This window comes from Ochlerotatus camptorhynchus, unplaced genomic scaffold (assembly GCF_037179485.1).
Source record: "Ochlerotatus camptorhynchus isolate MF236.1 unplaced genomic scaffold, CSIRO-AGI_Acam_v1.1 ptg000267l, whole genome shotgun sequence".
Classification (NCBI taxonomy): domain Eukaryota; kingdom Metazoa; phylum Arthropoda; class Insecta; order Diptera; family Culicidae; genus Ochlerotatus; species Ochlerotatus camptorhynchus.
Window position 1 is genome coordinate 2235000 of NW_027040757.1, and position 13460 is coordinate 2248459.

General features: G+C 42.1%; 1 protein-coding gene across 1 annotated transcript; it reads left to right on the forward strand.

The window, feature by feature from the left end:
* Nucleotides 1-7662: 7662 nt before the first annotated feature.
* Nucleotides 7663-12020, forward strand: LOC135705470 (uncharacterized). Its single transcript, XM_065227218.1, has 5 exons — nt 7663-7905; nt 9301-9999; nt 11088-11168; nt 11237-11494; nt 11910-12020. Exons 1-5 carry the CDS (start codon nt 7663-7665, stop codon nt 12018-12020), a joined length of 1392 nt encoding a protein of 463 aa, XP_065083290.1.
* Nucleotides 12021-13460: the final 1440 nt, after the last annotated feature.

Genomic DNA, 13460 nt, shown 5'->3' on the forward strand with positions numbered 1-13460 from the left:
CGATGGTGGAGTGTACGTCAGACCGGCTCAAGCGGGTGGGAGAGTCCTGCGCTATTATGGTGTAGTGAGTCTCTTGCAGGTCGTCGTTCAGTATTGTGTCGTTTCGGTTGCAGCGACTGTTGCGTCAAGCCTGGTGTTGCCTTCAGGTCACCAGCGATAATGTACTTCTCACGCCGTTGAGTTAGTCTGATGATGTCTCTCCGCAGGTCTGCTGCCGACCCGTTGACTTGTTTGGGACAGTAGGCCGCAATGATGGTAATAGGGCCGACAGGAGAGGAGACTTGCACACCCATCGCTCCGATCATCTTCAGCTGGAAACTCGGTAGCAGTCAACAGCCAACATTTCTCCTTTAGGCGATATCCACACAACTAACATTTTCAGCTTTGTAAGCCAACTTTTGCAGCGTTGTGCTGTAAAGTAGCTGAAAAGAAGCTGCAGATACAGCTACAAGCAAAAGCTAGCAAAATAGTTTTGGAGAGCTCAACTTTCTCACAACCATTATTCAATTTGTCAGTCGCACTGAATAACATCAGCCAATAAAGGCTAATGTCACTTCTATACACACACTAATCAACTTTCGACTTGTAGCTGCAAAGCAAAGCTAACAAAGTGAATATATTACTCATTTGATGGCTTCTACACAACCAACAACTCTTGCTGAATAACATAAACATCAAAAGTGCTTTTTCAACAACTAAACAACCTGTACTCAGCTTATAAACTGTGTTGGAGCAACTTCGGAAGCATTTTCACAGTCAACTAGGTTTATTTTTGGACGTGTGCAGTTTTACAGCTTTTACTCTGCTCTTTTATAACTAGCCGAGAAAAGTGATTCATGTGCACTATTATAAAGCCTCTACTCAGCGATTTTGTTGTAGAAGGGAATGTTGATTTGTTTACATAAGTTCAAAGTGTTGGCGTAGCACAGTTGGTAGTATCAAGGTTTGCCAATGAGGTCGTCTCGAGTTTGATTCCAGGTTTCCGGTGCAGGGTAAATAATTTGGTGATGATTTGTAACTAATTTCAATTAATTTGATTCACAGCAAAATAAACTCAATAAATTCCTTCATAAAAAAGCGTAAACAGTATTTAACCCGGCTTCAAGAGAAAGCTGTGTAGTGATTATTGGACAACCGGGAAAAGGTTGAATAAGCGCCTTTCAAGTTCACACACAACTAAACAGCAGGATAACAGCTGTATAGAAGCGTTAATGGATATGCAATAAGAGCTTCTCCCGACCGTTCCAACAGCCATAAGTAGCTGACTAAGTTCGCCAGATTTGCTTGTATAGAGGTTGAGTAAAGGTTTTCTCATATCGTATTACTTTTGAATACAGCTTGAGACTGTATAAATGAAATGAGTAAAGCGTTTACATTGTGAAAATTGTTAGTTGGCCACTCCTCCTCCGCAGGACCTAGTCCGGTCTAGCCTTACGAGCCGAAAATCGGGGAGGTGAACATTTATCTCTGGCTTCAGGTGTGTTTCGGTGATGACAGCGATGTCTATGCTATGTTTATTGAGGAAATCAACGAACTCAATGATTTGGTCTTGAGCGAGCAAGCGTTCCAGTTGGCTATTTTGATTGCTTCACGGTCCATACTTTTGCACGAGGGTCATAACTGCACGAAGCTGTTCAGGTAGTGTCTTAGTGGTGGGCAAAATTATGATCGCCTCAGTCACGAGGATCACTAGTTCGTCGCTTGTGAGTGGAGAATTTTCTTCTGACTCACCTGACACAGCACGGGCGTACGATTATCCCGGGGCAGTAGAGCCATTGCTCGGCTGGGCCGAGCATCAGTGAGGCGATGCTGAACTGAACGCTGGCTGGGACCCGCTTGATCTGATGTTGGATTCGCAACAGGGGGGGGGGGGGGGGGACGCTGGTTTAGTGGAAGCGGTGTTAGGTTCGAGGTTTCATGTGACAATTCTTCGTACCGTGCCCAAATGCCAGACAATTAGTGCATTGTGTCACGTCACGGTGCCGAGGGCGATACTGCTCCCACTGAATCATGATGTTTTTTTTTTTTTTTAATTCTTTATTAAAGAGATTTATAGTCTTAGGCTAGTTCATCTCTAGAATCATGATGTTGAACAGCGCGTGAATCTGCCGCAGAGCAGCCACACTGGTGGAATCCTTATCGAAGTGCAACAGGTACAACTGGTCCCGGAATGCACTGGTTTCATCACATCTCGCAATGGGAAAAATGTTGATTGGTTGCAGATGAAGGTGCTCCAATTCTGATTCAATCTCCGCAACAGGGAGATTTGGAAGACCACGGATCACCATTTTCAGTAGTTTTCTTCCAGGGACGTCGTGAGTGTAGAACTCGTGCCAACAGCGTTGTGATCCGCCAGCGTCGAGCACAAGATTTTGATCGCCGTGCTGCACAGCTTGAACAGCGGATGGATTTGATTTTTTGTCAGCTCATTCCTGGGCAACGCGAGTTCCTTCGTCGAGATAAACAGTGAGGGGACTTTTTCCCGTTTCTCAACTGGATCTACATCTGCTTCTTCGGGGAGTGCCGAGAACGGATTACTCTGAAGCAACCTTTCCGTGTGCTTGCGAGGCCTTTTCGGGGCATTTTTGGCGACCCACCACCTTTTGTTTTTACAACGGGTGAGTGGAGGCATTCAATTGTTGATCCACTACCGCCGATTTAGCGACTGCCACAAGAGAGGCGAGAACTGACGACACGTTGCTAGCCAAAGCGAAAACTCTCGACGGGTACCACGACCGACTTAAAACACCGAACTACTCTAAAGAGTGAGCGAAAAGAGAACCGGACTGTACAGCTTGATGGTCAAGCAGAGAATGATGAAATGTCAAACTACTTACTTCGTTTAAATGATCTTTATTTCAGTTCAACTTGGATGATTACCATATACATTTTTCTAAGTGATTTAATTGCTTTCTTCATCTTTAGGTATGGGCAAAATTCAAAATTTGTTTTACAGAATTAGTCCTAGACTTAGTACACGGTCGACCACCTTGGTGGGATTGGTTCGTTTTGTTTTTAGAATTTGAAGAGAAACTACTTAATACTACTATTTACAGCTTAAAACTAACCTACTCTACTATATACACTTAACCTACTATGTACAAATTGCTTATTAAAGCATGTTCAGAAAGATTGCATTTTTGGATAAATTTGGTTGTCATATCCTCAATTTTGGAATCTACTTTGGGAATTTCTGCCTCTTGATGGAGGTCTGCTATTCTTGTGTCGAATGGACGATCTAGGATCATCCACAACACTCTATTCTGTGCAACCTGGATTTTGTTCCTGTGGGTCTGAGCGCACGATTCCCACACTGGGGCGGCATAGAAGATCGCGGGGGCTATGATCTGTTTGTTTTGCCTTGAGAGGCGGGATCTGCGGCAAATGGGCGGATACAAACACCTAACCAAGGCGAAGCACTTAACTAGGGTTTTCTCTAAGTGCGAGCGGAACAGGAGCTTCTCGTCGAACAACATACCGAGATAAGTAACATCAGCGGACCACTCGACCCTTGTACCATCCATTATTACGGTACAGGAGGGAGACGGTTAAAGTTTTGGCGATTGTCTGTGAAGGAACATGATCGCTTGGGTTTTCGAGGCGTTGATTTTGATTTTCCACGGGGTGGCATAATCAGTAAAGGTGTCAAGGCATCGTTGGAGCTTGTTTGTAATTTCACGAGGCATCCTACCCTTGACGGCTATCGCGGTGTCATCTGCGAACAGGAAGAACACGCAACCGTCTCCTAGAGGAGGGATGTCCGACGTGTAGATGCTGTAAAGCAGTGGTCCCAGCAGACTCTCTTGCGGAACACCTACTGGGATCGGAACGACACCCTGAACGACCTTTGCTGGCGGTAGTTACGGGTGATTTTCACAAGGTATGGTGGAAAGTTGGAGTTACAAAGCTTGTATATAAGCCCGTCGTGCCAGACATTGTCAAACGCCTTTTCGACGTCTAACAAGGCCATGGCTGTGGACTTGGATACAGCTTTGTTACTTCGGATGTTATTCATCACCCGCACTAGCTGATGATTGGTGGAATGCCCCTTACGGAACCCGAACTGTTCCGGAAGAAGAATGTCATGTTTCTCCACAAACTTGTTCAGTCGGCTGAGGATCAATTTTTCGAACAGCTTGCTCAGCGCTGAGAGCAGGCTAATCGGTCTGTAGCTTGACGGTAGTGAAGGGTCTTTCCCAGGTTTGCGGATCGGGATGATTTTTGCCACCTTCCAGATGCTTGTGCAGCTCCAAGCAACTGTTGAGGATGGCAGCTAGCAGCGAGTAAGCTGAGATTTTTCAACGCTAGGTTGAATATTCCGTCAAACCCGGGAGCCTTCATGTTCTTACTGTATTTCAGCGCTGAGCAAATTTGTCCCTCTGTAATCCGTTCTTCTGAAGGGACGGCACAAGGGGCATCTAACGTCTGGACGCACTGCGCAACCTGGTTCTCGAGTGGACTTGGGATTGTGGAGCCAAGCAAATGCGACTGGGAAATGTGCTCCCCAATCGCATTGGCCTTCTCTTCGTTGGTGATAAGCCATTCGTCATTGAATCTAAGTGGTGGAATGGGCTTGGGGTGAGACTTCAGCACCTCGGCAACCTTCCAGAATGGTCTGGAACGGTCGTCCAGGTTCTGAACGAGCCGCCCGAAACTCTCGTTCCGGATTGAGACCAATCTGGAAGCAATCTGCCGATTCAGATCGACCATTTCGTATTTACGCGATCCCCAGTCCACTGCAACTGGCGTCTACGAACATTTCTGAGCCGAATCAAGAGTTTGGTGTGGGAATAAATTGCTTGAAACTTACCCCTCACAGGAACTCGTCGAACGCACTCTTCGTCAGCCACGGATATGGCTTGATGGAGACCCTCCAGGGCCCAGTCGATGTCCTCCACTGTGTCGAGCGGTGGGTTGTCGTCGATGTGGCGGTCGACCACGCGCCGAAACTGGACCCAGTTGACTCGATGGTCGTCCTTCCGCAGGCACGGTGCAGGGGTCACGTTGCAGCCCAGCTCGGTCAGCACCGGTTGGTGGTCCGAACAAATGTCAAACTAAGTAAATCATTTTCTTTTATACACAGGCTACTGCGGTATAAGCTATAGGTTACGTGCATGCAAAGAAAACCAAGGCAATGTATGCACACGTGAAACGGGAACCTTATTTGTACGATGGTGCAAACATTATCACGCATACGGCTACAGGATGGTTTGTTGAATGTTCATTAACTCTTGATTGCTTGTAATACGTATGAATATTTTAAGTTGACAAAAAGGCGAACTAAGAGGCCTGAGCTTTTCCACATTTATATCGCTGATAAGCAACTGTAAACTCAAGAGGGGATTTATATCTGTAACTGTAACCAATTCGATTTAGTTTGCTAACCTGGTTAAAATTTCATATTTAATTATCTTAGAGATAAATCGTCCAGCTCAAACCTTTTTAGGGGTAAGAGGTGGGACCATCATCATCATCCAATAATGGAACGATCAACACGGCTCGAAGACTCCTCGCTGATCCAAAGAACTTCTCCAACTTTTTGGGAATCAGCCAGAAGTTGGTAGAAAACCTCAGGAATATAAGGTCTGTGGCATTGTCATCCAACGCATTGCCAGAACGCACACGGAAAGGAGTAAAAGATGAAGTGTTTGAGCGACAGATGACATTTTACTATTCCGAGCAAGATGATAGGGATAACGACGATGAAGACGATATTAATGTACAAAGTGATGATAAGGAGACGATGCGCGATGATGTATCAAATGAAAGTGAAAAGGAGAGCGATGAGAATGGTACTGCATGATAAACAAGAATTAAAATTGCAAAGTCAAATTGCAAAGTCAAAGTCATTGCTTCTTATTTTTTTTCAGTATACTTTGACAGTATAGAGGATTTTGGAATTTGATTCCTTCTTTCCTTTTACATAAAGTATCGTGGCTTTTAAATGTCTTTACTAAAGTTGTGAATTGTTATAGATCGATATTTTCAAATATTTTAACTTGTAGGAGAAAATGGGTGAATTGAATCATTCCTCGATCTTTGAAATTGAAAGGGATACTGGAATTCGATTCCTTGGACTTTTTTTACATAAAAAAATTCCAGGAAATCCAACGGCGCCAACTTCTTTCCGGAAAAATGGCAGGAAATGTATGATTTGCAACGTAAGAAACCGGCCATCCTCCTTGACGGGTGGTGGCTCATAATTATGCCAACTTCAACGACACTTCCGGCCATGCGGCTGATTTGACTGTTGAGAACAAAAAAACTCAAATATCTCAAATTTATTTGAGTTTCAAATCTGTAGCTAGGTCCGTGGGAGATTGAAGGCTAAAAATTATTAAAAATTTCTTTGATGGCTTTGTTATGTTTTTATCTTCCTTGGTGGGTTGGGACATGAGAATTTACTCTTGTTCTATCCCTACATATATGGCTTATTGTTACAGAGCCATTACTGGCTTTCTGAAAAGAAACGGAGGAATGGTAAGAAAAAGCAATTGCAGAAGAAAAAGGAAAATGGGAATCATCCCATGTCTAGTCCTTAGATCACTTGAAAATTGTATAAGCTGGGTTTTATAGCCATCAACAAGAAGATTTCGAGTTCGATAACGTAACGCACATAATTTGTAACTGGAAAGCTCTCACCGAGTTCTGCATTCCAATCCATCCCTGTACTAAACCATCATTCAAATTACCATTTGTCTTCCCATGGGGCTCCAATTTCAGTTGTTTCTCAACCTTCAGGCAGGGTTTGATGGTGGCACGAGCCTCGTGGCAATCGTTAGTAGTTCGACAGTACAAAATTATCATCGCCTCCCACTCTTCTCCGAACAATAAAAGTCTGTATAGAGATCGAAGCGAAGCGCAAATATCATATAAAATAATCGATTTTTCACCAGCGTGAAAAAATTAATTGAACAAATTTCACTTCACTGAACTGTTAACAGATACGATCGAATTTTTCGGATCGCATCTTTTTCGCTTACGTTTACTTTTTTTCACGCATGCAGCTGCTTGAGAATAGTAGCTAAGCGAAAAGTTAACGTTTTGAGAAAGAGCGTATCCGTCAGATTTTCACTTCGCCGGAGGTGTAAACTGATCGATTTCGTTTCACGTGAACTGTGAACTGCGAAAAGAGGAAATTAGAAAACGTTCCACAACCATTTTCTCACATCCTTTTTCGCTAGCGAAATTTCAGGATTTTTCTCTTGCTTCAAATTTCGTTTCGCTTCGATCTGTGTACTATGCTTAAAGCTGGGTTTAGACAGGGCAAGTCAATTGATCAACTCACTTGATTCAAGTCACTTGAATTCAATCCGATTGAATCTGTTTGTTTAGACGAGGCAAGTCAGTTGATAAACTCACTTGAATTGAAGCGAGTTGAATTTAGTTGAGTTGGAGTCAAGTTCTTAGGCTGTTGAAATAAATTTGTGGTTCAAAAGTTCAAAATCTCTAAACATGGCGAAATTACTGGCAAAAAAGGCTGTACTTGAGAATGTGCTAGTTGTGGTTGCGGAATTGGCGGAAAACTTAAAAAATAGTCGAAAACGTAAACGCTTGTGGATAAAAGATTGGATTAAACGACGAGCCGTTCAAGGAGCCTCTGATAATTTAGCAAATGAGCTAAGATTAGAAGACCCATACAATTTCAGAAATTTTTTGAGGATGAATGCTGTGCAATTTGAAGAACTATTGACGAAAGTTGGACCAAAAATTATGAAAAAGGACACATTGATGCGCTCGGCTATACCGGTTCATATAAAGCTCATGATTACCTTGAGGTATCTTGCAACCGGAGACTCCTTCAAGAGTCTGGAATTTTTATATAGAGTACCAAAATGTACAACCTCTACATTTCTGGTAGAAACCTTGGAAGCTATTTACGAATCCTTGAAAAATTTCATTAAGGTAAGTTAATCCTGGACTTTATTATTATACCCATTCCCGATTTTTGTGTTAAAATGTAATTTACTTGGTGCAGTGTATGCTGTAATACATGTTCCTCGCTTGGTCCACACGTAATCCCGACTTACTTTCACATCCAACTTGCTGAGCAACTCGACAGTGAGCATGCATAAGGGCCTATACGCGATGATCGATTCTCTTCATCGATTTTCTCTTTGCATTGCTACAGCTAAGCGAAACAATTTTGTAGAATTTATTCAATGTAGAGTTGTAACAGGTTGCATTGGCTATCAAAAGCAACAGCAAACGCACCGACAAACGTTAAATCTAGCGAGTTATTAACAAAAGAGAAAATCGATTAAGAGAATCGATCATCGCGTATACGCCCTTATGAATGCTCACTGTCGAACTTACCATTTTCTTTCTTGAAGTGAATAAACCAAGCCGTTCCGTCCAGTAGCAGATTTAAACAACCCTCGTGCGGTCGAATTGGCCGTTTTCTTGACCCGTTTTATATAATTAGGTACCCACGGTTTGTGAGCTAGCAGTAAACACCAACTCCCGGCTGAAACATAAACTACATATACTTTTTTTTATTCCGATTAAAAGTTATGTATACCACCAACCAATAAAAAATTCACTTACAAAATTAATTATCTCTTGTAAGGTGACGTCACCACCTGAAGGATTTTTTTGGGGGCAATGTTTACATTTGTCTTTCATAAAAAAAAACATTGCCCACAAAATGATGTCTAAATCTCGATGAACATTTCAAATGGTCCTATTTGCTTTGAGCGATTCTCTTCATCGACTTTCTCTTTTGATAACCACTGCTAAGCAAACAGATTTCGCGCTAATTTTCCAACATAGTTTCACGAAGGTTGTTCTTATCTAGCATTCAAAACGTCAAATACAAAAGGGAAAGGTTTTGCAGCTGAATTATTTACCAAAGAGAAAGTCGATTAAGAGAATCGATCAATGCAGATAGCACCATTTGAAATGTTTATCTAGAAATTTCCTCCCTTTTTATGGCACAGACCTGTTGGTCCACATTATGTCTAAATTCGACAGTGAACATGCATAAGGGCGAATACGCGATTCCTTTGCCAAGAAAAAATCGATACAAAGTGTGGTTTACAGAGTTGGTACGGAATGATTATTGTTATTATTATTATTATTGATCAATCAAAATGCTGAGCTTTTTACAGAAATTTGCAGTGGCTACCACAGTATTTTATATTTGTTATCCATATACAGTAGCGCCAAAAGCAAGCTGTGGTTGGTTCAAAACTTGACCATCTAAATTGATCTATTTTAAATAAACGTAACATTTTCGTAAGACATTAATAATAATATATATAAATATATATTACTAACAAATTTTGTACCCATCTTCAGGTTCCCTCTTCACAAACGCAATGGATGCCGATTGTTCAAGCATTTTCAACCAAATGGAATTTCCCGGGGTGTTTTGGTGCTATAGATGGCAAGCACGTTCTTATACGAAATCCTCCGGAAAGTGGATCAGACTACTACAATTATAAAGGATCGTACAGCATAATCTTACTTGCTTTAGTAGATGCCGATTATCGGTTCATATACATCGACGCTGGTGCACAAGGGAGGATTTCAGACGGTGGGTTGTTCCAGGAGAGCTCACTTCTACGCTACTTGGAAGAAAACCGATTGGGGAATCCTGCGGGAACACTCATTGTTGGCGATGACGCCTTTCCATTGAAACCGTACATGATGAAGCCATACTCTCGGAAAAATATGACTTTAAAAGAAAGAATTTTCAACTACCGTCTCAGCAGAGCAAGGCGGGTCTCTGAAAATGCGTTTGGATTACTAGTATCCAAATTCAGGATTTATGAGAAACCGAATCCTCTGAGTCCAGACAAAGTTACTTGCGTTGTGAAAGCAACAACAGCATTACATAATTGGTTGAGGAAAACATCTCCGTCAACTTATACCACAACCGGCATGATAGATGTAGAGAACATAGATACAGGTCATATTATACCCGGTGCCTGGAGGCAAACACCAATGGCAATGGAACATCTCGAAAGACAAGGCAGCAATAATCACACCCGTCAAGCATCTGCTATCCGAGAAAACTATGCAGAATATTTTTTAACTAAAGGTGCCGTCCCATGGCAGTTAAATGCTGTTAAATGATGGCAGTAAATGATTATTTTATAATCAACAACGAAATCAATAATTAGTTGGTGTAAGAATAAAATCCAGACTAAAAATAAATAAATAAGTACCTCACATTGAGTTCCATTCACTCAGATTAGATCAAAGAACGACGATTTCATAGGATCAGTTAACAATCTTTATGTATTTTTCCTATATAAAAAGTTAGTTTCAGTGATGGTGATTGAGTTTCAAATATTATTGAATAACATAGATTGAATCCTTGTTAACAATATCAGATGCGACCTTTTCAAAGCTCATCGTTGATTACTCTATCACTTAAAATTCTTGCAACCCTGCCTGCTCCTAGTTGTCTCACTCTTCTATTCATTTGCTGATGCTTTTCCACTGCCCTCCTATCATCGGTCAGCAGAAAACAGAAAAAAAAACGTCGGAATTATCCGGCGTTGGTTGTAACCTGGGACGGGACTTGACAATCGGGTAGCGATTTCGAGCCAATTTTCTGTCAAATCCGAGCCAGTTTCTGATTGGTCGATTTGACAGTAGCAATCGTGGAATAAAAAGGATAGAGGGATCGCATCAATCTGGCTGGCAGTGATGCCGGAATCAATGTTGACGTCAATGGCGTTGTTATTTGTTTATATTTGCGAAAGGAGAGTTGAAAAATTGAGTGCACTGCGTGTTTTAAGCGATGGGTATTGTTGTTTGTTTATGGTTATTTTTATTGTGTTGAGTAAAAATGATGTTCAAGCTACTAGACTGCGGAAGAAACTCCGGATAAAATCCAAATTTAAAATAGAAAAATATTTTACATTCCTGGCATCATTGGTCTACTCCTTCAAACACCACGCGCAACTTTCCGAAGGGCATTCTTCAAAAACATTAAGAAGAGTGAGAAGCTCGATTGTCATGTCCCGTCCCGGGTTGTAACCATTTCTCCGTCAATTTCACCGTACTATCCGTGTCGGTTCCTGTTCTAAAAGTGAACCATACCGCGCATTGGTTCGGAATCGTTTTGCCGTGAGTTTGATGGCTGTCTGTACGAAAGTCCGGAAGCAGCAATTCCCTTCGATCGAGAGGGAACTGCTAGACGTGTGTCGTGTAAGGTGAGTAGTGTTATTGGTGTATTTATTGGGGGTCTTAAGATTAAACACGTAACGTTTTTTTTTTGTAGACGGAAGTTTACGAAACAATCGGGGCAATTCTACACGATGTGAAACTGTGCAGTGCTTATGCCGTTGGCGGAGGTGGTGATGGAGGGCCGGCCAAGATTCTGGGTGCTCCGATTCATTTGATAGCAGATTCCAAGCCACATTACGATTCTGCACGTCGAGCAGGATTTGGTGATGACACATTGGTTCGGTCAGAATCGTTGCGAAAGGAAAAGGAACTGAACGCACAGATCTATGCCGGATCCACTGAGCCACGAACTGTCGGAAATCAACATGCAATTCCCACATGTTCCACGACCGGAACTTCTTCGATACGGTTCCTTAGGATATGCTGTATATGTATTCGCAGCGGATCAACACTTACAAGGGAAACTACGAATATTTCAACAAGACCCGAACGCAAAAACACAATGCCGGAACCAAGATTTTGATTCAACGCCAATCGCGCTGCCAGCGTGCAGTCCTAGATCAAGATGTTGGGAAAACTTTTGTTCTACATAAAGTGTGATTAGATTCAGAGAAAAGTTAAAGTTTTCCACTTATTTAAGACCAGATTTGCAGTGGAGAAGAAAATATAAGTGGCTAATCTCGACTAGAGAATCTGTATTTTAATTTATATTATGACCAAAGTCACTAGTCTTTCAAATGAATTCACTATCTGCTATCCCACACCAGGTTGACGAGATGGGTGCCGGCATGGCGGTTTTCACCCTGTTGAAAACCGCCATGGGCCTGCTGCAACCGACGGGAGGGCTTGTCCATCCGCACCAGCATAGGGAAGGCTGAATGCAGGTGTGGTTTACAAGTACTACAAGCCGTGCATTACTTCCGCCTCACAGTGGTCCAAAAGGGCGATTTTAAGAAATAAATCCAAAAGTGCACAAAGATGAAGTGTTATCAATTTGTTTTATTCAGAACTGTTTTTAGTTAGATAGGTAAATGCGCAAAATAGCAAATAAAAAAGAAGAATACATCGAAGTTATAACGAAGAAATGTGCGATCCTCTCCAAGAAATATTAAATCCGACTACCAATCACTCTTATAGTTTTGTTGTTTGAATAACCGTCGGAAGGAGAACCTGCAAAAATATTTGTTAATGTTTCAACTTACGGGGCGATCCATTAAGTAGGTCACGGTCTTAGGAGCAGAGGAGTAGTAGTATGCGTGGTACAATAATGGTGCAGGTGGTGATTTTCGCGTGACATACTTAATGGAAACTCCCTCAATTATTTTTTTGAATATACTTACTTGTTTTATGCGTTCAATCCATAATAGATTGAATAGCTAACGAAAGCAGATCTTGCGCGGAATTCAAATTTCCCTCATGCCAAACTAGTTGATTCCATGGATCAGCACCACCAACTTTCCTAATGGCGACCGGATATGACTCAGGATGTGCCTGTGTGGCACAAAGTGGCTGCTTTTCGGGTTGGAGGTTGGTTGAAGACGTATATACCTGGAGATTTTCTCCGTTTATGGCCGAATTTTCATTTTGAACCGGTGTAGAACATGCGGATGACTTTGTAACTTCGGGAGCACTGGTTGCTGTCAGCGTCTCCGCCGGAAGCGTATTTATGCTGGTATATTCCAATCCTGTTGTTTCAAACTCTATCTCTCCAAATCTTTCTGGTGTAAACGAACATGACCTGTACAAAGTTTTATTGTCAGTCGTTACGTTAACGTCGGGGTTGTTGAACGCAGTGAGTTCTGATTTTCGAGCATAGGTCAGAATACTGTTGATTTCGGCTTGGCAGTCAAGAGCCTTGACTACACTTAATTTTCTTAAGTTAGCCGCTACATGGCTCCCAAAAATATCGAATTCATCTTCTGCGAGCCCAGTTCGTGCAGATTGGCATATTTGCTCGAGTTTATCAACTGCTGATAATGTAGCATTGGTCCGACGTTTTTTACCGGTTCTCGAAATCCTGCTTGGGCCCTCTTGGGTCAGGCTTTCATCGTTGTTCAGATCGTAGTCAAATTGAGTGGTTGGCAACTCGGGTGAATCCGGTGAATCCTAAATATGCGATAAGTAGTAATAAAATTTGTTCCAGAACAATTTATTTTCAATGGTACCTGAAGTTGGCTCGACGTTGTTTCCCGGTTTTCACGAAACGACTGGGAATTCAGATCCGACGGCTGATCCTGAAAATTATTACGATTAGACAAATTGCTCCTTCTATGACCGTAACTTGATCGTTGCATTATATTGGCGGCTATAAACTTACC

Bases quoted from the DNA above. Each gene is read 5' to 3' on its own strand.
- LOC135705470 (XM_065227218.1), top strand. From the start codon at position 7,663: ATGAATGCTGTGCAATTTGAAGAACTATTGACGAAAGTTGGACCAAAA. The intron at 7,906-9,300 runs GTAAGTTAATCC...ACCCATCTTCAG, and splicing joins CCTTGAAAAATTTCATTAAG to GTTCCCTCTTCACAAACGCA. The intron at 11,169-11,236 runs GTGAGTAGTGTT...TTTTTTTTGTAG, and splicing joins CTAGACGTGTGTCGTGTAAG to ACGGAAGTTTACGAAACAAT.